General features: G+C 61.6%; 1 protein-coding gene across 1 annotated transcript in view; it reads left to right on the top strand.

Moving 5' to 3' along the window:
* LOC102971578 (calpain-8) overlaps nt 1–24,239 on the top strand; it is a 44,592-nt gene extending 20,353 nt beyond the window's left edge. Inside the window, 16 exon segments of the mRNA XM_042976845.1 lie at nt 68–153; nt 1,943–2,017; nt 2,576–2,733; nt 5,569–5,631; nt 5,634–5,746; nt 8,095–8,184; nt 8,634–8,828; nt 10,379–10,509; nt 11,793–11,829; nt 14,268–14,336; nt 18,432–18,500; nt 19,052–19,130; nt 19,478–19,639; nt 20,443–20,530; nt 21,877–21,995; nt 23,938–24,239. Of these exon segments, the coding sequence (XP_042832779.1) occupies nt 68–153; nt 1,943–2,017; nt 2,576–2,733; nt 5,569–5,631; nt 5,634–5,746; nt 8,095–8,184; nt 8,634–8,828; nt 10,379–10,509; nt 11,793–11,829; nt 14,268–14,336; nt 18,432–18,500; nt 19,052–19,130; nt 19,478–19,639; nt 20,443–20,530; nt 21,877–21,995; nt 23,938–24,239 (1,836 nt within the window).
* Nucleotides 24,240–26,990: the final 2,751 nt, after the last annotated feature.

Raw genomic sequence — 26,990 nt, 5'->3', positions numbered from 1 at the left:
AGACGTGGGGGTGGGGCAGCCCGGACACAGCAGCTCAGGTGCTTTTGCGCGCCCGTGGACCTTGCAGGTGGATTTCTGGGGCCATCCCGAGAAGCTGGTCAGACTCCGGAACCCGTGGGGCGAAGTGGAGTGGACGGGGGCGTGGAGTGACAGGTAGGCTCTCCCTCTCCGTCCTCACCTCCCCCTGCAAGGGCGGCTCGCGGACACGGTCCTCTTGAGACCGAAATCGCCGTGAGCACCGTGGCACTTTCTGTCCGCGAGCGGGCCTGTTCAGAGGGTGCTGCGTGGCTCCGGGCTGGGAAGGCACAGCTCACAGCACGTGGTGGGGTCTCTGCCTGGCGTTTGCAGATCTGGCAGCTGGGTTGGAATTTTGCTTGTCACTGAAGTTTGCCTGTTTCCCAACTGCCACACCGCGGTGACCCCAAGGGAGGCCAGACCCTCAGGTCAACGCCTCCCAACTCACAGACCCTGGTCTCTGACAAAGGCCAAGCTTGGGAAGTGGGGTCCACCCCCAAGGGCCAGCAGGCAGTGGTGGGTGGACGCGAGTGAGACTCTCACTCACCATGGGACTCCTATTGGTCCTTCCGGCAAGGTCACGAAGGACCGGACAGGCTCCCCTCAGGCAGGCCTCCCGCCCTGGATGAGGACCCACTGGAAATGAGAATGAACTCCCCTCCCTCCCCTCAGTGCATCCTTAACCTGGGGGGGGGGCAGGGATCTGAGTGCTGTCTGTGCGTCCTTAACCTGGGGGGCGGGGAGCCGCGTGCTGTCCGTGCGTCCTTGATCTTGGTGAGGGACAGGGAGCCGCGTGCTGTCGGAGCTCAGCGATCGTGCTGGGCTCTGGGGGGCCTTTGGCACGTGCAGCCACACGTCACCAGTGCCCACCTGCCTGCCTCCCTTCAGGGGTGCGCCACCAGAAACAGGTGTCCCTGGGGCCACAGATTCTGATGCCCCTGCCTGAGCCTGAGCAAAACCCAAAACCTCACTTCTGCCAACGGCCCAGAAAGGGCAGAAACCGAACGAACCGAAACTCCGAGTTTTGGCCGTTTCGGCCGACGGCTGTTTGGCCGGAGGGCTTGTTTGAGCCCGGCTCCTTTCCTGACGGCTCTCAGTGTCTCAGAGGTTGGGGCAACTCCGAGCGGAGGCGTGGGTGCAGGCGTGGGTGCAGGCGGGGACCTGGCAAGGACGTGGGCGTGGATGTGGGTGTGGACAGGGGTGTGGCCGGGGGTGTGGGTGCAGGTGTGATGTGGGTGTGGACGCGGATGTGGACAGGGGTGTGGCCAGGGAGTGTGGGTGTGGAGAGTCGTGTGGACGTGGGTGTGGGCGTGGGTGTGGGCGTGGACTCCAGCGTAGACAGGGGTGTGGCCGGGTGTGGCCGTGGCCACGGGCATGCGTGCCTGACCAGCTTCCGCAGGCCTCTTCTCTCGACCGGCTCCTGTCCTCCGGACCGGGAGCCTCAGACAGACACGGGAAGGGGCCCCGAGAGTGAACTTAGGGCAAAGTCCCTGCCGCACAACTGGGGTCGCCCTGCAGGTGCCGTGGGGTCCGTGTCCCCGGCCGGCGTCCTGTCCCAGGTGCGTGCCCCTCGCCCCCACTGTCTGTTGTGCCTCTGCCTGCTGGGCTTCAGCTCCCGTCTGTCTGTGGCCCTCCGGGGACATCTGTCTATTCTAAACAAAGTGCCCTGCAGGTGACCTTGCTTGGACGACCACCTCGGCTTCGATTCAGAGTATTTCAGGGCGGCCTGGGGGCTCCGTTGGTTAAGTGTGGGACCCTTGATCTTGGCTCAGGTTCATAGATCTAGCCCAGCGTTGGGCTCTGCGCCGACAGCACGGAGTCCGCTTGGGACTCTGTCTCCCTCTCTGCCCCTCCCCCCACTCACACTCTTTCTTTCTCTCAAAATCAATAAATAAACTTAAAAAACTAATTTTGTGATTACCACCAGTGCACCAGAGTGGAATCACATCGATCCCAGGCGGAAGGAGGAGCTGGACAAGAGAGCCGAGGACGGGGAGTTCTGGTGAGTGCCGTCTGCAGGAATGTTCCGGAATGTGACAGGGTCCCCTCGGGGGCTGTTCTTCCCCCCTTTACTCCCCTGCCTGCGTGTCTGTAGCATGGAAGACGCTCTGTCCGGGCCTGTCCTCCCACATTCCCACATCTGTCCATCGGGCAGAGCGCTAAGCTGGGCTTAGCAGTGAGGCAGGGGGACTCCCTCATGGCGGGCAGAGGCAGGTGACAGGGACACCATGAACGTGACGTGGCCTGGGGACGTGTCTGCAAGTCATTGCTTGGAGTTAAGTCAGAAGACGCCTGCTCAGGCTCCCAAGTGGCCGGCCTGGAGGCAGCACCCGCATGCGGTTGGGTCTCGGCCTGGTCCTTACCGCGCAGGGGGGCGGAGGGGGGTCTCCCTGATAAAACGGAGGCGCTGACAGTAGCAGGGACTCAGACAGCAGCCCCGCGGGTGCAGAGAGGGTCAGAGCCGGCCGCGGCCGCCCCTCTGTCCTGCCCACAGGCTCCCCCTTCTCTCCTCTCAGCCCTGCTCTCTTGACCCCCAGCCCTCTGCCTCTTCCGCCCCCAGGATGTCATTTTCGGATTTCTCAAGGCAGTTCTCCCGGCTGCAGATCTGCAGCTTGTCCCCGGACTCCCTGAGCGGTGACCAGCTGCACAAATGGAACCTGGTCCTGTTCAATGGCCGCTGGACACGGGGCCCCACCGCCGGGGGCTGCCCGAGCTTCCCAGGTGAGGCAGAGGGCCGAGGGGGCACAGGCCCTTCTGGTGCGCCCTCCCAGGGCTGGCTCCCGGCACAGGCCCCGCGTCAACCTGGGCTTGGGGGCCCCGGCAGCCCCCAACCCGAGGCCTGAGCCCAGCTAACACCGTCCCTCAGCTTCTGCGTGTTCAGGGTGTCCTCAGGCCCCCCACCGCCCCCGCCCCCCAAGGGCCTGCTTCTTCTTGTTTAATGTGCCCTCGGCCCCCAGTGCCAAGGCCCCCTGCCCTTTCCTTGGGCTCCTCCCGGCCCCTGGAGGACAGCCTCCCGACTCCGAGAACGTCTGCTGCTTCAACACGCTGCATCCCCCAGGGTGCGTGTGCGCCTGGGTGGGCAGTGGACACGGAGGCGGAGGGGCCTGAGCCTGGGGGTCTGGATGGCCCCTCCGCCCTCTCCCGGGGCCACCGGAGCCCCACCCCGGTGGGGACAGCCTGGTACAACCATCCACATCTGCACCCCCGAGCCCTCGTCCTGCTGCGGGTGGGGGCCCTCCTGGCTCCCAGGACGGCACCGACACATGGGCGCACTGAGAAACCCACCGCACGTCTCTAAGGAGAAGTGGAGGAAAGCAAAGCCCACTGTCTGCACCCCTCCCTCCCCGGAGCCCCACCCACCCCTGCCCTCCCTGCTCTGAGGCCTACGGCCCCACCGGCTGGTGGAGACCATCGGCCCCCCCCAGGCAGAGCTGGGCCAGGGCTGTGTCGTGCTGTGCACGCGGCCCCGTAATAAAGTCCCGCGTGCGTGCAGGCCACGTCTCCTCCTTCGTCACCCCCTCCCAGACCCAAAGCCCCACTCTGGCGGCAGAGACAGCAGGCGCCCACCTGGCTGAACAGGTGCCGGGCCCTGGGAGCGTCGTTTGGTACAGTGAGAACACCCACCTCGGAAGGCGCTTTGTAAACTGGGTAGTGTTCCGTGAACGGGGTGTAGTATTTTTACGGCCCATTCTGTTCCTCCGGTTCCGTTAAGGAGTGAGCAGAAAATGGAGGGATTGCGGTAAGGTTGCATTTGGGAGAAATTAAATATGCTCGCCATTAGCAAGCTCTCAGAGAATGCCGGGAGATTTGCAAGGATCACTTAGGGGCTCAGAGCCATGGCGGACAGAGGTCTCTGCACACAATCCCGGTCACCTCCGCATCCTTCCCGCCCTTCTGCGATGGCCTCCTGAAGCCACAGGGGTTTGCCTTTGAAATCCACACACTTGTGCCCGAAATAAACAGTCCTGACGTGGGGATTGGGGAGGCGGGGTCGAGTACGTAATATCACCACTGATAATCTGTGGTTCTTGGTCCCCTGCATGGGCCGTGTCATTTCGTCCAGTTGGGCCCTTCCCAGAAGGATGTGAGAGCCCCCCCATCCCCTCCCCGCCAGGGCCCTTCCCAGAGGATGTGAGAGCCCCCCCTCCTCACCCCCCACCCCCATCTTCTCCCCCCAGGGCCCTTCCCAGAGGATGTGAGAGCCTCCCCTTCCCCTCCCCACCCAGGGCCCAGCCCCCCCCCCCATGGTCCCCTCCCCCCAGGGCCCTTCCCCAGAGGATGTGAGAGACCCCCACTCTCCCCTCCCCCTGAAGGCTCTTCCCCAGAGGATATGAGAGTCTCCCCTTCCCCTCCCCCCAGGGCCCAGCCCCCCCACCGTCCCCTCCCCCCAGGGCCCTTCCCCAGAGGATATGAGAGCCCCCATCCCCTCCCCACCCAGGGCCCTTCCCAGAGGATGTGAGAGCCCCCCTTCCCCTCCCCCACCAGGGCCCAGCCCCCCCCCCCACTGTCCCCTCCACCCGAAGGCCCTTCCCCAGAGGATGTGAGAGCCTCCCCTTCCCCTCCCCACCCAGGGCCCAGCCCCCCCCCATGGTCCCCTCCCCCACAGGGCCCTTGCCCAGAGGATGTGAGAGACCCCCACTCTCCCCTCCCCCCGAAGGCCCTTCCCCAGAGGATGTGAGAGCCCCCCCACTGTCCCCTCCCCCCCAGGGCCCAGCCCCCCCAATCCCCTCCCCCCCAGGGTGCCGCCTGGGTAAAGTGCTTGAGGCCCCGCGTGGAGATGCCCGTCGGGCCCCTCTTCGGTTGCGCTCTGCCACTTCACTCTGTCACGGAACGCTGTGTGCCCTTGGATGACCCATCTGACCTCTCTGTGCCTTGACTTGTGTAGTCGCGCGCTGAGAGAGTTTTAAGGGTCAAGTCGGAAGTGAAGCGGTCTTTCCAAATACCCGCGGGTGGTGCCGCGGGTGTGCTTCTTAGCTGCCGACCGTTACCCCTCCTGCGCCATCGAGCGAGAGCGTGACCCCGGCCACGTAGGGAGGCCCCGGCCAGGGGATGGACGGTCAGCCCCCCGAGCTGCTTCGGGCCGTGATCTGGGGCAGGGGCCCCCTCTGCGAATGGACAGATGCCCATCAGACAGGTTGTCTCTATAGCCTGTCCTGGGGCGTGACTCCTCCCCCCAAACCTCCTTCCTCAAGGAGGTGGGCCTGTCTCCACAGGCCAGGAGCTGAGAACAGGGGGTGTTAACCGATTCCCCGGGGAAGGCACGGAGGTTACTTGCCAGAGTCCTGGTGTGGCCCCGGGGCCATCGGACCTCAAATATTCCCAGTCCAGCATGTCTGGGCCCCCGGTGGCTCAGATGCCCCCGTGCCAGGTTTCCCGATGTTACGGGATGTGTCTGCTGCTGCGTGGGAGGGGGAGGGGAGGGAGGGGAAGGCTGAGCACCCCGAGAAGACGGCTGGCGGACACCTGCCTACACGCGGCTGCCGTTCTCTGCGATGACCCAGCCCTTCCCTTGTATCCTTCCCCTCCTCCCCCGCCACCATCTCCCGGTGACTTCCAGCCATCACTGGACCAATCCCCAGTTCAAAATCCATCCGGACAAGGTGGATGATGGCCAGGAGGGGGGCTCGGCGAGCCCCGCTGCACGGTGCTGCTGGGTCTGCTGCAGAAGAATCGCAGGCGACGGGAGAGGACAGGACAGGGCCTGCTCAGCATCGGCCTCAGTGTCTACAAGGTACTTCCGGAGCTGGGCCGTCCTTCATTCCACACTGGGGGGGGTCTTTGCTTGGGATGTTTTGGCCAGTAATTGGGGTGCATCTTTCCTATCACTTGGATATTTCTCATCAACCACTCTTCTTGCTCCCCTAAATGCCTCTACTGAGGCTTGAATTCCACCATTAGAGATTCATTCCTATGGCTTATACCTCTGCTGTTAACGTCGAGATGTGTAATTCCTTAAAGTTTGCTGGTTATCAAGGGCTCAGTGTTAATGCACTTATTGGACTTTCCAAGTACAGGCTTCTCAGGGGACCGGAGCCAAGAACATGGGGCATGAGGCGCTTGAGTGGGGGGAGGGAGGCTGGATGTGGGAGCCAGACACACCTTTCCTCCCGTGCTGGGCAACCTTGAGACCCTTCTCAGAACCCACAGGTATGGCCGGGGTGAGGGCAGCCACCTGGCCACATTTGGTCCTGTCTCTGGGTTAGGGACACCCTCTGTGTCAGGCGGTGCCCTGCTCCGGTTTGCACCGGAAACCACCCTCTGTGACTCCACGGCCTCAGGGACACGTTAAAGCAAGGCGTCGCTGGGAACGAATCGGAAGCCGCCTTTTTACACAGGCAAAGACTCCTTGCCGCAAATTCCGGAGGGGTTCCTGGTGGTTGTTTTTTTTGTAATTTTGTTAAGAATGAATTTCTTGGGAAAAACGCAATTTCAGTCCGGAAGAACACGAGCCGGCTGGAGGCCCGACACCTCAGAATAAATTGACGCACGAGAAAGGAAGCCCACTGCTGAGCTCCGACCACCCCCGGCCCCTTTCTTCCTCCTGCTTTGGAACGTGAGGCTTTGCAGTTCAGGGTGTGGTATGTGTGCGTCTTCTATGGCGGAAGCGTGCCCGTGGAAAGTGGCCGGTGGGTTGATGGCAGGAGAACAGAATGTCCGGTAAACAGCCCCAGTGCCACCCCAGCTTGGCCCGTCCCCCCCACCTAGAGCGTGCAGAGCCCCAGACCGGACTCCTTTTCTGCAGGGATGAAAATCGAGAAGGCGTTTACGAATGTGTGTCAATTCCACGTGTTTTAGCGAGTGTCTGCTTTGTGCCGGTGCTGTGCTGGCGGCTGGGACACTGTTATGCTCTCAGGAGCCATTAAAACCCCAAATTCAGCTGAGTGAACGTTAAAGACCGTACTGGCTTTGTTCAGGGTCTTGTGAATCGGGCAGCGTCCCATTTGGCAAGGAGGGAGGAGCCCTGGTTACAGGCACAGGGTGGGATAGGGGAGTTCCAGGGAGGGGCGGATCGGTTCAGGCTGGGTCACCTTCCTTTGGGGGACAGCTGGGCTCTGTCAGGTGGGTCACCTCTCTGGTGCGGCCCAGTGACTACAGATGAACTGGGTTGAGATTTCATCCCTACAAGAGGATCGAAGTGTCGTCCAGTCAGGCATCAAGTGTCACTGGTCGTGGGGAGCACCTAGGGCTGCGGGGAGCACCTGACGTTGTAGGGAGCATCTGATGTTGTGGGGAGCACCTGGGGTTGTGGGGAGCACTTGGGGATGTAGGGAGTACCTGGGGGTGTAGGGAGCACATGGGGTTGTCAGGAGCACTTGGGGTTGTGGGGAGAACCTGAGGATGTAGGGAGCACCTGATGTTATGGGGAGCACCTAATGTTGTAGGGAGCATCTGATGTGGGGAGCATGTATAACTGACTTGGAAAGCTCTGCGCGTGTGCAATCTGGAGACCTGTGTAGTTTGAAAGCTGACACTGTTTGGGAAGCAGCCCTGACACCCCGAAGGCTAAAGAGCCCAGGTGTCTGTTCCCTCTGTCCCCTGTTACCTTCCTGCTGTGACAACAGGCTCAGGCCAGGCAGGATCCTGCATCTCTAAGGTGACCGTCCCTCTCCTTCCATGGGCCTTGCTTTCCTGGTCTGTGCTCTCCGTGCCAGTCTGTGAGATATCATCTGCCCCTGGGATGTCAGTCCTGAGTGAGGGACATGGGGTCCTGGTCCCTGGGGTGTCAGTCCTGAGTGAGGGACGTGGGGTCCTGGTCCCCGGGGTGTCAGTCCTGAGTGAGGGATGTGGGGTCCTGGTCCCTGGGGTGTCAGTCCTGAGGGACGTGGGGTCCCGGCCCCCAGGTGTCAGTCCTGAGTGAGGGACGTGGGGTCCTGGCAGATTGTTCAATGAGAACACAAAGTAAAAACCTAGAGGCTTTCCCCCTTCGGATTTCTGGGGTTTGGTAGTCCAGACGGCCTTCCCATCAGCGACTTTGCAGCGTCAGAAATGCAGTCTGTCTGCAAGTTGTGGGGAGGGCCACGAGGCACGGAGGGGGGCCCTGCTCCGGCGGGTGACCTGCCCTCTTCTTCTGCCCTGCAGGTCCCCAAAGAGGTAAGCAAGCACCTGCAGAGGCGTCTTCCTCCCACACCATCCCAAGAGCTGCTGACCCTGGCAGGTGGCAAAGACCAGGTCGGCTCCTGCCCTGCCCCCGAGATGGGGGGGGGGGCAGTGGTGACCTCTGCCCCTGTGTGCCGGTGACCTGATCCGAACCAGGTGATTACCGAGGGCACCTCCTTATCTAGCCGGCAAAATGAGTACCCTGATCGCTGATAAGAGGAAGAGGCACCAACTTTATCTCTTTGGCTCCCGGCTTTTCCTGCGCGTCCTCAGTGACACAACATCGCTGTCACCCTCACATCAGGGTTCCCCCAGCTCCCCGTGCGCTGGGCCGGCCGCTGGCAGAGCCCCAGACAGACAGCACCTCCGGGGAGGGGCCGGGCCTGGCTCCACGAAGTCCGGCCCCTTCCTTCCGGCCTCTCCTGTGAGCCCCTCCTTGGCTGCCCTCGGCCACCCCTGGGCAGCTGTAAAAAATCGTCACATCCAGGCCGCACCCCAGACCACCTACACGGCGACCCCAGCATGCGGCCGAGCTTGAGAACCACGGCTCCGTCTGGGGGCCCTCGGGGTCACACGGAGGTGCGTTTTCCCACTGCATCGCACCCCCACTTTCCTGGGGCCGTGAGCCGGGCCGGCTTCTCAGGCCCCAGCCCGTGCCTCGGTCCAAGGCCGCAGACACCGGCCAGGTCCGCCTGCCCGCTGGCTCCCAGACACGGGTCAGTGGTTGTGGGCGTCACGCGGAACCAGTGCAAGGTGGGGAGCCCAGAGCTGTTCCCACGAGGAAGTAACTAAATCCAAATCTGTGTCGGGTCTGGGGACGCTGGTTCCCATCAGACACGTCCCCTTCATGAGACAGAGAGAGAGAGAGGTCACTCGAACGCACAGTGTGCATCCCGGGACCCGCCACGGTCACCATGGATCCCGAGCTCTGCAAGTGCGGGCTCCTCGGGGCCCCTGGGGTTGTGAACACGTGGCCACCCCAGGAACTCTGGGGCAGGCTGAGACCGTGCACTTCTGACACATCCCCAGGGACGCTCCTGCCTCCCTGGGCACACCCGCCGTTGACATGCACCGTCACTGACCACACCTTGATGGCACGTGTGGGCCAGGGACCCGGTGGCACACACCTGTCTGGGGCCCCTGGAAGGACAGAGGGGCCCCTGTTGCCTCAGTGTCCTCCAGTTCAGAGGCCGTGGGCTCTGTACCTGCCCCACTGGCTCTAGGACCGTGTGTCCCCTTCCTGACCCGCTCTGAAAGAGTGTGCGTCCCCAAGTCGGCTTTACTGCTGGTCCCCTGCTCCCCCCACTGCCGTCATCAGGGACGGCGACAATGACGCTCTGCCCTTGGCTGTGGCCCTGCTGGCTGCACCCCTAGCGTTCTCTGGCCCAGAATATGAGAGTTCATGGGGGCGGGGCGTTCCTAAGAGCGCCGTTGACCTCGGACCCAGGTCGGCAGGGCCTGCCTGGGGATCCCTGTGGAGTCCTGACCGGGCAGTAGGGGGCAGGTGGCCCTGCTTTCCACCCCCGCTTTGCAGACCTGTGATCTGAAGAGGGTCTGGCGACTGTGGGTGGACACTGTCGCCGCTGGGGTGGGCACTGCAGGGCCGGGTCACATAGAAGGTCGCAGCCTTGCAGCGTCATGGAGGCTGAATCACAGAGGTCCCAGCGGTCCCAGCGCCGGCATCTGTGGCCACTAATTAGCCTGCGACACATACCAGCCCCTCCCACCACACATAGACGGGTCACCGGGTCACCGGGGGCACCGTGCTGGGCCCAGGGGTGGAACTGGCAGTTCGCCCCACCCCCACCCCGTCAGCTTGCAAGACGGTTTCCCCCAGGCCAGCAGGCCCTCTTGGCTGCTTCTGTTCGCCAAGCAGGATTTAAGTGCCTCCAGGGCCGGGCCTGAGCTGGGGCCCAGCACTGCCCAGTTACAGCCACAGAGAAGGGTCAGTGGGACAGGCGGTGGGTGGTTTGCGAGGTCAGATCCCCAGCGGGAAGCGCGGTGCACCCTGGAGACCCTGCCGTGCTTCTCCGGGGAGGGGCAGGGGTCTGCACCGAGGCCCCAGCAAGGCGGACCCTCAGACGGGGCCCTAAATACATGTGGGGACCGACACGGGTGAGTCCCCAGCAGAGTCCGGGCCTGCCACTCCTCGGGTCAGCCATCCCCAGGTCCCCAGACCAGACCGGGCGACCAAACTCTCGAGCCCCGTCCCCCACGATGCTCCCCGATTCTCCGCACACTGACCCTGCCCCGCTTTGTGCAACAGCAGAGCCCAGACGACGCGCCCCCGGTCCGGGACTTCGACTGCAGCTGCCCCCGGGGGAACCTGCTGGTGCGGCCCTTCCAGGACGGCGACTTCTGCCTGAGGGTGTTCTCGCAGGGCAAGGCCACAGCCCTGTGCGCGTCCTGTCCCTCCGTGATGCCGGGCGGGCGGGGTTCCCGGGCGGGGCGCACAGGGCTGACAGGTGACAGCCTGGCTCACCTCCACTGGTCCCAGAGGACTCTGCAAACTCCCTGTTCCCCGGGCCCTTTACACGGTCTACAGGGTATATACACCCCATAGACTGTTTGCTTAAAGACGGTCAAGGCCGGAGAGAAGGGGTGCCAGTAACATCTGGGCCCAGGGGTTCCTTCAGCAGAGAGGCCCCTGGGCCCAGAGAGTGGGAGCCGGAGGGAGCACGGCCTCCTCCACCCCCTACACGTGCATGCATGTACACGCATGCACACACACACACATGTATACACACACCCCACCCCACATGTGTACACACACATGTGCACACACAGACGGGCACACACATACCTGCACACACATGCACACACACATGTAAACACACATACATATGCATGTGCACATACAGACACACATACACGCACATGTATATACATATGCACACGCATGCATGCGCATATGTATACCCCCCACAGCGCACACACATACATACACACATGCATATGCACACACACGTATATACACACACAGATACCCCCACATGTGCGCACACACACACTCACATACATATACACATATACACACATGTATATACACATGCACACACATGCACACACACACGGACATGCACACACATGCACACACATACACACATATACGCACATGTATATACACATGCACACACATGCATGGACATATATATACCCCCCCACGTGCACACACATACATACACACAAGCATATGCACACACATATACACATATGCACACACATACACATACATATATATCCCCCCCCCCCCACACACACACACCACACCACACACTACATACATGGTTGCAGGTGCACACGGCTGTGGGCTTGCCGGCTCCTTGCCCAGAGACAGTGACTATAGGATTCACAGAGCTGGGTCCCCAGAGAGGACAGAGGGGACTGGGTGGGGAGAGAACTCTCCACGATTGGGGGCCAGCAGGGCCAAGATTTCAGAATTCACGAAGGGTCACCGAGCTGGGCGTTTCTGTCTGGTGATGACCCGGGTGGGGAGGGGACTGGGGGCGGGGAGGAAAGCTGGTAAAGATTCTGTTTATGCAGTTTGGGTGCCAGTGGGGTCTGAAGGTCTTGGGTGGGAAGCCCATCCTGCAGAAAAGTGGAATACTTCCTGAAAGAACGTGGCCGTCAGCGGTGCGTTTCACTTACTGGTATTTGTTTTTCCTCCTTTTGTGTTTCAGGGAGACGGGAGGTGTGGTAGCTGGAAACCCACAGGAGGTAGGAATCTCTCGGAACACCGAGCTCTGGCTCGTGGGGCTTTCTTGTTGATTTGTAAATGTTCTTTATATGTTAAGGATCATAACTTTTTATTCATCAGGGCCACAACATTTCCTAGGTTCTGGCCCTTCCTGCCAAAGACCAGGCGGCATCAGTGGGACCCAGGTTTGGTGGCACCTCCCTCCCTCGGTGGGGGGGACCGGGCCGTATGTCCCCCACGTGCAGTGGGCGGGACCCTCAGACAGAACAGTCTGGGCCATTTTGTGCAGGGCAGAGAAGGCGGTGGGTGGGAGATAGACCCCAGGCTTTCAGGGACAGATGGTGGGAGCGAATGAAGCCGCTGAAGGAGAGCTCATCCAGAAACGCCAGACACAGGCCACTCCCTTTACCCTCCGTCCTCACCCCGTCCTCCGTGTGCTGTCCCTTTTCTCCCGCGGCGCATGTAGGGGCAGCACGCGGAGGGGCTGCTCCGTGAGGGGTCATACTGTCCGTGTCCCGGGCACTTGGGGTGGGAGGGAGGGCCTCCGGGGCACCGCCACCATCTGCCCCGCAGCTGGGATGTCTGCAGACGCGCACGGGTGCCCCGCGGCTGCAGGTTTGGGTCTTGGACCGAAGGGGGCAGACGTGCTCTGTCGCCGGCACCTGTCGAGTTTGTGAGCTCGTGTTTCTGCAGGGGGAGGAGAAGCCGGGGCTTCGCTCGATCAATGCCATCCTTCTATTTGAACTCCGGCAGGGTCCACACACCCTGTGGGGTTAGTGTCAGGTGAGCCGTGGCATTTCTGTCACGAGTTCGTGAGGCAGAGCTGCCCACCCCACTGTCCGTGCTCGCATTCCGGTCAGCACCCCTGCCAGGGCTCAGCCGTCGCACCTGCCCCGAGGCACTTTCCTGGCATTTTCCTGGGCCCCACCAGCAGCACTGGCCCAGCCTCCTGGTGGACCTCTCCCCAGCCCCCCACCGCCTCTCTTGCTGCCATCCCAGGGGGTCCGAGAGGCCGGTGTGCCCCGTGTGGAGGGAGCGGGTCGGAGCCCGCAATTCAGGTGGTTGGACCCATCCTTCACTTTCACCCTTTTTGGTTCCTGTTAAATCAACTTAGTCCTGGCCCTACTCCCCCCTGCATCAGGCGGGTGGGAATTCAGCCCAGAGACTGTGGGGGCTCCCCGCGGCCCCCTCCCGTGGTCTTGGGGTTTTCTGAAGCACAAAACAACGGAAGATTCTTCCGGTCCCGGGTGCTCGCTGCTGTCCCCAGAGATGCCCCGTCAGCTCACGGCGCTGCCCTCGGCCTTCTGCACGAGGTCTGGGGCTCCCACCCTTTGTGAACCAGGAGCCCCCAGGCCTGGGGCCCAGCCTTCCCTCCTGAGGTCCCGCGGAGCCGTGAAGGGCTCCCAGGATCCCAGGGCCCCCGACGCACACGCACACGGGGATCACGTCTGCAGGGGACTCAGGACTTACAGAAGACAGAGACAGTCCTTGCCTTCAAGGACTTCCCTTCTCCTCCCTCCAGTCACGACAGTCAGATGTTCGAGAGCCCGACTGTCCGCCTGGAGTGGGGCGAACAAGCACTTGGGATTTAGGTGTGGTCTTGGCCTGTTGGGTGACACGCTGACCACGGTTTCTGCGTGGGTAAAGTGTGGTAAAGCAGCTAAAGCGTGGGCAGGGGTGAGGCCGGCCATGAGTGGTGAACGAGATGCTGGCACGCAGCCCGTGGCCATCGAGGGACAGCGTCGTCAGTGCTCTGGCACTCTCTCCAGCACGGCGTTGGTTCGTGCTTTTCCGAGCGGTGGTTCTAGAACACCGACTTGGCTTTCTGGAAACTCCTGGAGACATCCGGGACGCGTGTGACGGTTGGGGGAGAGCCCGTGTCAGGCTGGAAAGTCTCTGGACAGACCCGTTCGTGGAATGATCGGTCATTGTCATGGGACGTTGACACACACCAGCTCGCGTGTGCTTCTCTGACCACCCCCCCCTCCCCCCCGCCACCGCCCCACAGGCCCAGTCATTTAACAACAGAGGGAGGAGGGAAGGGGGCTCGGAGCCTGAGCCGGAAACCACCGAGCGACCCCTGTGGTGTTTGAACTCCCGTCTTCCGGCTCTGACTCCCGCTCCTCCCACTGGGCTGTGGCCTCAGCCAGTCTCTGATCCCGTGGCTGCTTGAGAGCCGCTAAGAAAACACATACGGACACTACATACCCGAGGGTCTCGGTGGGGGCGGAGGGGGGGGGTCTCTGGGATGGAGATTCTCTGCTGTCGGTGTTTCTGTCCTTCTCTGAGAGCAACTCAGGACTGAGACTGGAAATTCAGGGCTGGTGGGATCACTCCCCACAGCGGAGAGGGGACGCGCCTGCCCGTGGCGCGTGTGCGGTAGGAACGGGCAGCGAGGGACGTGGGGTCTTCACTCTCCCAGCGACCCCGGCCTAACCCTGGTCGTGCTTCCCGCCAGCCGCACCCCCGGGAGGTGGACCAGGAGGACAGCCAGCCCGGGAGCCTGCTGGGGAAGCTTGCGGGGAAGGTGAGCGGGGCCCCACGACCTCCCAGACAGGCAGGGGGTGTCCAAGAACTCAGGCCACCTCAGCCTTTGTCCCCTAGAGTCCCTGTGAGCCCAGAGGGTGGCTCCACCCTCATGGCCTGGTCACCTCCCACAGGCGCACCTGCTGTTAGCATCATACTGGGGCTCAGGCTCCAACACAAGGATTTGGGGGACAGATGTTCCGTCCTTAACAGGAGGAGAAAAACAATATTCTCCACCCCCCGGGGAAGTCCAGGAGCACTTAAAAATTTTTTTTAAATGCTTTTATATTTTATTTTTGAGAGAGAGAGAGAGAGAGAGAGAGAGGCAGAGAGAGAGGGAGACCCAGAATCCCAAGCAGGATCCAGGCTCCGAGCTGTCGGCACAGAGCCCGACGCGGGGCTGGAACTCATGAACTGTGAGATCATGACCTGAGCCGAAGTCGGACACTCAACCGACTGAGGCCCCCCAGGCACCCCTACTTTTTAGAGCGAAGAGTGGAATAGAAGAAAATACAGAGGAAGCCTTTGCAGGAAAATGAAGCCTGCCTACACTCCCTTTGCTTAGCCATTCAGGCTGCCCGTGCAAGAATGGGTCCATTCACGTTTTCGACGGTCGCTCGGACCAGTATTTTACTGACAGGGCCTCGTTGCTGTGGCCGCGGAGGGATCGTATCTTATTGAGAATGCAGAGAACAGTGAACAAAACAGCCTGTCTCCCCTCCCCTGCTGGTGGGGCCGTGCTGGTCGCTGTCCCTGCTGTGCTGGCTGAGGGGCCTCCAGAGGGACAGGCCAAGGTCTGGACACAGGCTCTCAATACCCCTCCCTTTCCTGGCAGGCGGAGGGTGGTGGGGTCTTAGCGCGGGCGCCTCGGGGGGCTTTGGGAGCACTCCCCTTGTCCCCGGGAGCCGAGCCAGGGCCCGGGTGGTGGGGCTGCGGGGTGCACACGGTGACGCCACACGTCACCAGGGGAGGAGACGCGGCTGAGGTCACACGGCCACCGCAGCCCAGCGCCCTTCTCGGCACCTCGTGTGTCCCCTGCCCGAGGCCCGTCCCCGGGTGAGCTTTAAAGGACGAACGAACCTCCCCTCTGGCTCCGGTGTGTGCCCTTTCCTGGACAGCTGGAGGAGTGACCCTTGGGGTCAGACCTCATTAGGTGTCCAACCCTAGCTCCGTCCCTTGGTGGGTGTGAGGCCCCAGCAATCACATCACATGGAAAGCCACGTCGCATCGTGCATGTAGGTGTGGACGGGTGACGGAAGCACATGGCACCACGGAGGCCGCGTGGCTCTGGGGGTTTGAGGACGCTGGACGTTGGGTGTGTGGCTGGGTCCGTGTCAGCTCCTGGTCCCGTCCCTCCCTCACTCCTGCTAGGCTGGGGCAGGGGTGGGGGTGGGGTGGGGCCGGGCCAGCCGCCTGGGGCTTCCCGGTGGAGGAGGGGCCGGCACCCGGCAGAGCGGGGGCAGAACCCGGAGGGCAGGGGAGGCGGCGGCCCAGCGAGGGGAGCCCTGGGGAGACCGGCTGGGGCCGATCAGGGAGTGGGCAGCGGCCTGACGGCCCCCCCTCCCCCGTCCGCTCTATGCTCCAGGCCTGGCTTCTGCCTTTGCTGAGGAAGGGGTGAGAGATGGGGGGACGCCTGCGGGGCCTTCGGCTCCTTCCTCTGTGGCTCCCGGGGTGCAGGTGAGGTGGAGGCCCGGGCGCAGCTCCAGCAAGGTGCCTGTAACGCCGTATGGCCGCTCGCCCCTGCCGTTCCGGGTGGTCTTGAGCAAAGCACTCAACCTCTCTGGGCCTCAGTTTCCCTCTCCACAGAATGGGGAGGCCGGTGGTTTCGCCGGGGGCGGGGGCGGTGGTCGTCCCGAGGACGAGGCCACGGGGCACAGAACAGGGCCGCCCGCAGTGGCGGCTTTGCTGAGAACTCACCGTAACTCTCGTTATCTCACTTCATCCCGGAGCAGCTTTGGGGGCGAGTGTTCCTATTAGTGTCATTCCCGCTCGATGGGGGAGGGGACCAGAGACGGGCTTGCCACAGTCCCGGGGCTCGGGGAGGTCCGCTCCGCTGTCCAGAGCCTGATTCCCGCCTTCCTTCCATTCGAATGTTTAGAAACAGACGTAAAACTCGGGGGATTCGACATCAACACTTGCAGGGAGATGATCAGCTTGATGGACGGACGTATCCTTTGATGTCTCCCTTTTCCTGGAGTTTGACTCCCGACCTTTCCCAGTGAGAAGGGAGGGAAGGGACTAGAAGGGGCGGAGCGCGTGTCCTTGGGCTGCGCACAGTAAGGAAGAGTGCGCCTGCCCACTCATTCCTCCGTAAGCCCGCCACTCTCTCCGCTTCACAGGTGGGAATGACAGGTGGGACACTGACAGGTGGGAAGTGACAGGTGAGGACGCTGACAGGTGGGGATGCTGACAGGTGGGAAATGACAGGTGGGAAACTGACAGGTGGGAAATGACAGGTGAGACACTGACAGGTGGGAAGTGACAGGTGAGGACACTGAGGCACAGTGGAATCCAGAGACAGCAAATGCACCTGTGCCTTTCTCCTGTTAATCCCACCTTCCTAACCCTAATCCTATCCCTACCCCCTCCCTTCCTCCTCCTGCCCCTCCCCCTCTCCTCCCTCCCCTCCTCTCCCCTCCCCTTTCTCACCTGTCTCTCCCTCCCTCTCCTCTCCCCTCCCGTTTCCCCCCTCCCCCCTCCTCCCATCAGCCCCTCCTTTTCCTCCTCCCCCCCTTCCTCTCCCCTCCTTCCCCCTCCTTGCCCCTCCACTCCCCTCCTCTCTCCCTTTGCCTCCCCCTTCTCTCCTGTTCCCCTCCACTCCCTGCCTCTCCCCCCTCCTCCTTCCCTTTCTCCTTTTCCCTTCCCCTTCCCCTCCTCTACCCTTCCTTTCCCTCCTCCTCCTTGCCTCTCCCTTCCCCCTCCCCTCCTCGGTCTCACCTCTCTCCCCTCCTCTCCCCTCCTCTCCTTGCCTCTCCCCTTCTCTCCCCTTCCCTTTCTCTCTCCCCTCCCCCTTCTCACCTGTCTCCCCCTCCCTTCCTCTCCCCTCCCCTTCTCACCTTTCTCCCCTCCCCCTCCCCCCTCCTTGCCTCTCTTCTCCTCTCCCCTGCCCTCCTCCCCTCTTCTCTCCTCCCCCTCCCCTCCCCACCTCTCCCCCTTCCTTCCACTCCTCCTCTCCCCTACCCCTCCACACCCCTCCCCTCCTCTGTTCTGTCTCCTGCAGTAGCACAGCTCTCCCATGGCCACCACCGCTAGTCTAGAATCATCGCAGGAGATAAAATCCGTTTGTTTTCTCCTGGCCTCAAGTAACCTCACTTTACACTGAAGACGTGTGGGAGTTTTCGGAAGGAATGGGAAGGGTGTTCCAGGTGGAAGGGACGGCGTCCGTGAAGGCGCAGAGGGAGAATGGTCCAACATCTCCTCCTGGAACCTTGCCTGGGGCCGCCGTCCTCCAGAGCGTGGAGGTCAAGGCCCTTTCTCGGAGGCGGAGGCTTGGCGGGTCCTCAGTCTTCGGGACGGGTTTGCGCAGCAGTCCCGCAGAGGGGTTAGCGCTCGCACAGTAAATGCGCGTGGTCCGCAGAAGAGAGGTCCCCCCAGGGCTGAGCAGTGGCCCCCGGGGAAGCTCCGAGCCCCTTCCAGGCGCTGACATGCACTGCCGATGACTTTTCTGTTGACATGTGGCATTCTAGCCAACTAGTTGTACCGATTACCAGTCACAGAGATAACCGACTAGTTGTTGCAATCACAGGTCACGGAGATTTAAGTCCGGAAGCGACTTTCCAGGGCCTCTAGCCCAGCGCTCCCAATAACCAGCACGACGGGGTGTTAGGTGCTCCTTAGCGATGCTGCTCCAAGGTCTTTGGGCTCACGACCTGCCCTTTGCTCTGCGCCTGACCTCAGAGGGGGCCGTAGTGGGTGCCTGACTCTTTAATCTTCATTTGAATTGGTTTCCCACCACCCTCCCCACCGTGATCCCCCCGGGGCCCCGCTCCCTGCACACGTGGGTGGCTCACTGAGGCCTTAGGACAGGACGGTCACTGTGGTCACGAGATAAGGTGGTCCTGTGGACTGTGGGCGTGTTGGCCTTTACGGAGCCCAGAGCCATGGAAAGGGCACCCTGGGGCTGGCAGAATTCAGGGTGATCTGGCTGAAGATTCAGAGGTACCTGGTGAGTCTTCCCTTCTGGGGTGGGGGCTGTCCTGGGGGGGCCTCCTGGGTCCAACCCCTTGCCCCCCAGGTGGGGACTGTCCTGGGGGGACCTCCTAGGTTGTGTTTCCAGCCTCTCACCCCCGAGGTGGGGGATATCCTGCGGGGGGGCCTCCTAGGTCCTGTTTCCAGCCCCTCACTCCCCCCTGCAGGTGGGGGACATCCTGGGGGGGGGTGCCCTTCTCAGTCCTGTTTCCGGCCCCTCGCCCCCCCCAGGCACCCAGTCCTGGTCTGTTTCCCACCCTAGTCTGCACAGATGCTGATCACGGTCAAACCCAGCACAGAACCCGGACATGTGGTTCAGGAGGGCCCGGGACAGCAATGAGGTGCCAGTGCCGAGCCCTTTGAGGAACGCCCTGCCGTTCAGAGGGCAGAGGGGCCATCTCTGGCCCTCAGCCCAGCTCTCACCTTTGTTCCGGAAGCTTCTTGGGGGTCAGGGAAGCCGTGAGTGGAGGGCGTAGATCTGGCAGGACCCCCAGAGGCTCTTTCTACCTGGTTTCTCTTCTGCTCTAGTTGGTTTATGGGGAAACCGATCATACCCACTCGAGGGCCATCGACACCCACGACCTGAGGGTGGCCCTCAGGAAAGCAGGTGAGGATGTGCGGTGTAGACAAGCCTCAGGGACAGGCGTCTCACTGTAAATACTCCTACTGGGCTGGCGATCATGGTGGTGACTCTCCTCCGTGGGGCATCCACGTGACGGTGGCTAGAGCACCTTCCCCCCCCCCCCCAGGGGTCTGTTCAGCGCGACATCCAGGCTTCTCCCAGGGCCCTCGCGGCTGCTGGGAGGGTGCCGGGCAGAAGGCACCCTTTTTTGCAGCGGTGGCCACGATGTGCGGCTGGACGGGTGCTGGGGCCACGGGCCTAGTTCAGTGCCAGGCTCGTCCTGAGGCGGGGCGGCTCCCAGGATTGCCACGGGTGACGAGACCTTGGAGGAGGCCGGCCCAAGCCCCACCCTGCCGTGACCCGGGCCCTCCTTGTGGGTTTCACGCTCAGCAGCTGGGTGCAGAAGACCCTTGCCCTGTGGTACACGCACAGCAGATGCTGCATCGACTTCGATGGCTTCTCTGCCTGTGTGACCGGCCCGGAGGCCCTCTTCGGTGAGTCCCTGTCCCTCAGTCCCTCCCATTTTGCTGCAGGTGTGGGGGCAGGGGCAGGTTGGTCGGCGGAGCCAGGAGGACCTCCTGGGGGAGGCGGGACACACTCAGGCCACGCCCAAGGTCAGAGACTGCCTTTCTTGGAGACTCCAAACGCTGCTGCCGCATCAATAGTTTGCCCGCTCGTGGTTCAGGTTGTTGACTGCTAAGTGCAATCACTGGGCCAGGCTGATGGAGTCCCAGTAGTGGTGAAATGGCTTTCACTGTCTGTTGTCACCTGTGCCTCCCTGGGGATCATGTCAGTGGGGCTGGAGACCCCTTGGATGGGCAGTGAGTGGGCCCCCTCCCCGTCGGGCTGTGGCCTCACGACAAAGCGTCCTGCTAAAGGGAGGGGTTTCTTCACTGAGGGCCGGGAGGTGGTTCTAACGGGAGCAGGCGGGGCAGCCAGACACGAAGCTGACAGAGGGGGTCATCCGCCAAGGGGGCCACCGTGGTCTGTCCTCAGTTCCCTCTTCCCTCCACCGCCTGGAAACAATGGCAGGTTCCTAGAGCTTCGGAGGGTGGAGAGGACAAGAGACGGTCTCTGCTCACACCTGCGGTTTGTCCCCTGGGGCAGGGGGCCGCGTGCCCCCCAACCCACCCTGCGCGCTAAATCTACACGCAGCTTTTCAGAGTCCCTGAGGCAGGCGGGAGCTGGGGGGTCAGGGAGGGGCTTCCTGGGGGGGCGGTGGGTGCACGGAGGCAGCTCTCTGGCGGTTCCGAAGCCCAGGACCGCCCCTAATCTCCTTCCTTCTCTGGCGCTCCAGAACTGTTCAGGCTGCCGGACGAGGACCAGAGTGGCAGCCCTTCCTCTTTGAGGAACTGCTTGCTGGTGGGACTTGGAGGTTCCTGGACGTAAGGGGGGCTGCGTGGAGCTCATTCACGGTGACCTGTGCTGAGTTCTCGGGCGGGCACCGCAGGGAGGAAGGCTGTCGCCGTACAGCCGTCCGAGCACGTGTGTTGATTATGACCGCGAAGATAATTTCGGGGATGCAGCCCTTGTTAGTGTGAACGGAGCTGTGGGTGGTGGGCCATCTAAGGCCTGACTTCCAGGACCGGACGTCTCAGATTAACGCGGACCAGGGGGTCAGAAGCCAGCGACAGGTGGGAGTGTGCGTGGCTTGGGTCCAGGGACCTGGGGAAGGTCTTCCGGGAAACTTGCCCGAGGATGTCCACCTGGTTCACCTGGAGGCGAGTGTGTACATGCGTGTGCTTGCACACACACACGCACACACCTGTTTGGGGCAGTTCCTCTCGGGTCTAAGCCTTCCCTGAGTCACGTTTCTGCTCGTGGGGGCGGGTGACTGAGCTGAGGGCTTCCTTATCGGGCAGCGCTCGCTGGCGCATGGACGTGTCGCGGGAGAGCGTCTCCGGCAGGCACACGGCTCACCCTGGTGTCCTTCTCTTGCCGTGGCTCAGCTGTGTGTTGGTCTGACCCGGGCTCGTGGCCATCGGAGATGCTCCGCCCGCCCGCCCGCGCTTTCCTCCCCATCCTCGCGGTTCCGTGAGCCTCGGTCCCCGAAAGGCCGCTCTTCCTACCTTCCTTGCCTGTCACTGTCCCCGCGCGGACCCCGGCCTGTCCCACCCGGCAGTCTGGGGGCCGGGGCTCAGTGTTCAAGCCGACCCCGGAGCCTAGAGGGCAGACGGAAGTCAATTAAAGTTTGGCCCAAACCGTTCCTGCCTTTGTCTAATGTTGTGCAGGATGGGGAGGGCTCTGCTGGTCCTGCTTCAGGGGAGGGGTTTTGGGAAAACTGAGCTGCAGGGGAGGATATGGGGGGGCTGCCTCCGGGGTCCGCAGGCCGGAGGAGCACAAGGACGCATGGGTGGCTGCTTCCTGCCCTTGTGAGGAAGGAGGGGGGGGGTCTCCCTTCCCCGCTGGTGGCCGGGAAGTCAGCGCATCCTTGCTGGCTCTTCCCTGCGGCCTCGGGAAGGAAGAGGAAGGTGTGAGCCTGCTGTGGCTGCCGTAGCCGCGGATCCAGGGGCCCACAGATCCCAGGGCCCGGATGGCCAAGATCCGCGCGCAGGTGGCTGGGCTCCGGGGAGAGCCCCCTGGGCCGCGATCCTCACTGTGTGTGCGGGCGGAGAGCAGGGAGGGGGCAGGCTCTCTGGGGCGCTCGCAGGGCACAGACCCGGTCATGGGGACCCCACCTGCTGGGGCTCATCAGATCCTGGTCTCCTCCCGCGGGCCCCGCCACCTACAGCTGGTGCCTGGGGTCCAGCTTCACGCGTGGATGCGAGGGGGACAGCCACTCAGCCCCTGCCAGCGAGCTGCTGGAGAGAAACCACGCACACGCCTTGGCCCCTGCGGCTCTGGCGGAGGGTAGTCTTCCGCTTCTGGAAGCAGAGCTGGATGCACGCCCCTCCCAGGAGCGTGGCCGGCGGGCACGGGCACAGGCCTTTAGCTGGGGCAGGGGCTCCGGGTGTCGCCCCTGCAGGCAGCGCTCCGTCCTGACGGCGGGGGAGGAGGCAGTTCTGTTCCGGTGGCCGTGTTCTTCCTCGTCTGCCCCGGGGTGACATGGGGCGGCCTGGGGCCAGCACCTGCCTGTCCCCCAGCCCTGCTGCTATTGGTCAGGCGCTCGCTGACCCAGCACAAGCCCCACCCCACCCCGTTCTTGGAAGACAAGGGGATTTGGCCTGATTCTTCCTTACACTTCAAGTACAGAATGGCTGCCTACGTTGAAAGTGATGTGAGGGGCACCTGGGGGCTCAGTCGGGTGAGCGTCCAACTTCGGTCAGATCGTGATCTCGTGGTTCGTGGGTTCGAGCCCCACGTGGGGCTCTGTGCTGACAGCTCGGAACCTGCTCGGGATTCTCCCTCTCTTCCTCTCTCTCTGCCCCTCCCCTGCTAGCGCTCTCTCTTTCAAAAATAAAGATTAAAAAGAAAATAAAGTGCTGTGTTGTAATCAACTTTCAGTAATTTTATTTTTTTTTTAAGACTTTTATTTCTTAATTATTAAAAATGTTTTAAGTATTTATTTTGAGAGAGACAGAGCGTGAGCAGGGGAGGGGCAGAGAGAGAGGGAGACGCAGAATCCGAAGCAGGCTCCGGGCTCCGAGCTGTCAGCACAGAGCCCAATGCAGGGCTCGAACTCACGAACCGGGAGATCATGACCTGAGCTGAAGTTGGACCTTTGGCCGAGCCAGCTGGCCACCCCCAGGGGGTTTTATTTTAAGGCCCGCAGGCTTCAACTACTTTCGCGGATAGTCTGGTAACCAAAAAAATAGTCTCATCATAAAATGGTGTTTGCTGTGGGGTCTTACATCCCCAGTACAGGTTGTGGGGGATGCCTCACCTGTGCAGCCCAGGAGGTGGGTAAAGGTCCCAGCAGTACAGAGCTTGCCTCTCACACCCCTGCAAGCTCACGTTATGCTCCTGTGTTCCCCTGGACCGAGGCGGTTGGAGACGTTGCTTTTCGATGTGACCTCTTCTTCCCTCCTGGGTGAGGCTGCGTCAGCCTGTCGGCCTCCTGGAATCCGGGGCTGCACCGCGTGGTCCCCGGGGAGGCCCCCGTGGTGTCCTGTGCCTCCCCTATCTGCCCTATCTGCGCCCTCTCCACCCCCCCCCCCCCCCCCCCAACCCCCCCCGTCACCGCGTGCTTCCCCAGCTCCCTGGAGCCCAGGTCAGCGCCCGGCACAATGTAGGCCCTCTGAAAACTTGGTCCTTTTCTTTGCCAATGAGGAGGGTCTCCCAGCGGGAAGGGGGCGGGGGGAGGGGTTGCAGTCGCTCCCAGTAAGCCGTGGCAGCAGAAGCAGGGGGACTGCGGTGCGGGTATATCACCGCCGGGCCTCTGTGGAGGTGTGGAGGGCAGGGGCCTGGGGAGACACGCGGCCCCTGCCCCGCTCCATGACACCAGGGGCATGGCGGGGGGGCGGCCTTTGATTCGTGCAGAGGGTCCGTGTGGGCTCTCAGTGTCCCCACCTCCTCTGTGGGAGACCACACGGTGTGGCCGGCCGGGCAGCGGCTTCGGGTCTGGCCCCTTCCTCCGTAGCTCCAGTCCCCACTGCCTGCAGAGCCCTGTCATTGCGCCCGGAAAGGCCTGCTGCATTTCCTCCTGGGAACGTGGGAGACACGCGCCCCCACGCAGTCCCCAGACTCAGCCGAGACCCCTGGGAGCGCAGAGCCAGCGCTCGGGTGGCAGGCGTCAGGTGCGCTGGGTACTCGGGACGGCTGCAGCCCGCCAGGCCCATCCTGCCCACACGCAGGGCTTCCCATCGGCTTCGTCCCGGGACCGCCCTCTTGTGACTGTGCGCGTGGTCACCAGAGCAGCTTGGAGCCCAGGAGCAGACCACGGCCCCACCGTGGGCAGCAGGGGGCCCTCCCGGGAGCTCCCGATGTCCTGCCGTGTACCCCCCGCTGTCGGCAGCCACCACGTTACGGGTGTGGGACTGCGGTCCACGCAGGGACGGGGACACGTGTCCTGGAACCGTCCACCCTCAGTCCCGTGGGACCAGCCACGTGCACGTCCGGCTTGGGGTCTTTGCGAAGGATGACATCAGCCACCCGCTGGCGGACGGCCCGCCAGCAATGGGGCAAAGCGCCACCACTGGAGTTTGTACGTCGTAGAGGCAGGTGTCACTCATGTTTCTGGAGGCCGGTGCGGCTCACAGCTGATGAGGCACAGGGCTTTGCGGGGTGGGAATAAGGGACGTGGTCTGGGCCACCGAATCCCTGAGGTGTCCTGCTCCAGAGCAGGTGCAGGGCTGCAGGGGCGGGGCTGGGGGACGGGCAGGGGTGGGGCTGGGGCGGGGACTGCATTTCCACTTGAAAAAATTTATGTTACTGATATGTATGCATTTATATTTTATACATGTTCTATACACATTATCACTTATTAAGTTACATGTAAATTCACGTATTTATTTACACATTGACATATTTATAAAATATTGATTTTGTATAAATCTGATATAAATAAAGGTGAAGGAAATGTATACTGAAACTCCATATATGACCATTCTTTGCTGAAGAATTTTGCTGAAGTAAATCACCGATATTGTGACATTTTACCCTAAATTATGCGCTTCTAGAAAGGACATTTTATTACACAGTCACAATACTATTATCCCACCTAACAAATTTTATTTTATTTTATTTTATTTTATATCTTATTACATTTCATTTCATTTTATATTTCTTTATTTTATTCTTATTTTATATTTATTTTATTTTAACTTAATTTTATCATTTAATTTAATTTTAATTTTCTTATTTTATTTTATTTTAAAGTAGGCTCCACGTCCCGCATGGAGTCCAGTGTGGGGCTTGAACTCACGACCCTGAGATCAAGACCTGAGCTGAGATGAAGAGTTGGCCGCTAAACTGACCCAGCCACCCAGGCACCCGTATGTCCCACCTAACAAATTAACAGTAATTCTTTAATCACACTTAAAAACCAATCTCTATTCAACTCTCCGGGTTGACTCTAAAATGAACTTTTCTGGTTAGTCTGTTTGAGGGGGGACCTCACCTTGCCCCTTCTGGTCTCGAGCCGGGCCGCTGGACGAAATAAATCTCACGCCAAGTGCCCGTTCCTCCGGCCTCCTCCCTCTCCCCAGGGCCGCGTACGCTGGCTCGCAGGGCACCTACGGGGAAGGGGCCTAATTTCCCCCCACTGTGGTGGCCACCTCTGCGCGCGGTCCTTGGAGGCGGGGTCTCTGCTCCTGGCCGTGGCTCCAAGTCGAGGCTCGGGGGGCTTCCCTGGCCTCCAGGAGGTTCCCCTTCCCAGTCCTGCCTCCTGTACCGAGGCCCAGCTTTCAGGGAGGAGACCCCTGAAAGCGGGTTCCGTCCCCGTTTGTCACATTCGTCCGCTGAGCCAGAAGGCACCCGGCCTGGCCACCGACTGACAAGGGGGGCAGGAGACTCACAAGAGGAACGGTTGTGAGGCCTCAGCGCACCGGCCTGCGTGTGCATGTGGTGGAGAAGTGGGAAGGGCCCAGGGTGCCCTCCAGACCTCTCCAAAGGGCTGGGACCCCCTGGGCCGGAAGTTCAGCATGAGTCACCACTGCTCCCCACCTGTAAGCACGTTTCTGCTCATTTCCCGGACTGTCGTCGGCCCACAGGCCTCTGTGCCTCAACTTCCTCGCCTGTAAATGGGGCCACAAGAATACACACCTCATAGGGTTATTGTGAGGGTAAACGGGACGCTTCACGAACCACACAGAGCAGCGCCCACGTGCTGGGAAGCAGGCCGTATACGCCGGCAATTTTTTCTGGTTTGGGGCTTGTTTTTGTTGTTTGAGGCACAGTGGGGGTCTTGTGACCGTGATCTGCTTTTAGGCCCGGCTTTTGGGCCCAAGTGAGAGGGTCCTGAGGTTCAGCCGTGTTCCCAGAGTCAACATGCCAGCAAGCATCCCTTCTGGCTTGAGGGTGGGGCGGCCCCGACGACACCAGGCAGGGAAAACACGGCCAATGGGACCTGCGTCTGGGTTTTCACCAGGGGGCATGGCTCTGTTAGCAAAACACCGGGAGAGCAGAAGGGAACTCTCCAGATTTTAGGAGGTGCTGGGGCAAGCCTTCCGTTCCGGCTTGGATGGAGCTGAAACCAGTGAGGAGGAGAGGACTGGGAATTGAGCGAAGTTACCTGGTGACGAAATTCAAGCCGACAGGTTCCGTGGTCAAGTTCATCGGTTTACACTCCGGAAGGCGTTGGGGAGGAAGGAATTTCCCTCTGTCCAAGGCTCTTCTGGCTCATTGAGAATTAATGTGACAAGAGGGAGATTAAGAGGAAATAAAATTTAGTTTTGTACGTGAGGGAATCCACACCCTTGTGAGATTTCAAGTCGGGGGAAGTGAGGTGCACGTGCTGTCCTGGGCTAAGGAGAGGGGTGGGGGCCCGGGGACACTGCGGGGAGGACGGCCCTTCGCGGGAGGTGAGAGGTGCCCTGCTGCACAGCGAAGTTTCTGAAGGTAGAATGGAATCTTCGGATGGCACTCTTCCAGCTGTAGGTCCTTTATCGAAATTCCTCTTTAGGAGCGTGGTGGTGGGGGGGTGCGATTGTTCAACGTTTCTTCCTGAGTCCTTCGGGCGTTCGTTGATTTTATCTTAGAACAACCTACGTTTCACTGTAGACTGTCTTGGGGCGGCCGGCCCGTGGTCCCTACAGAGAGATTGACGCGGAGGGTTCCAGAGGCCCATGCGTGGATGTGCCCGGGGCGCCTACCCAGTGGGCACAGGGCCTCCTGTGTGGTCCAGCCTCCTCCTGGTGACCCGGAGGGGCATCCCCTCACCATCCCCAGGCAGTGGAGCAGTTCCACTCAGGAATTCAATCCATACACGTGTCTCAAACGTCAACTACGCGTGAGGCTCAGTGCTCA

This window comes from Panthera tigris, chromosome F3, assembly GCF_018350195.1.
Source record: "Panthera tigris isolate Pti1 chromosome F3, P.tigris_Pti1_mat1.1, whole genome shotgun sequence".
Lineage (NCBI taxonomy): Eukaryota > Metazoa > Chordata > Mammalia > Carnivora > Felidae > Panthera > Panthera tigris.
This window is presented reverse-complemented; position numbering and strand designations above follow the sequence as displayed.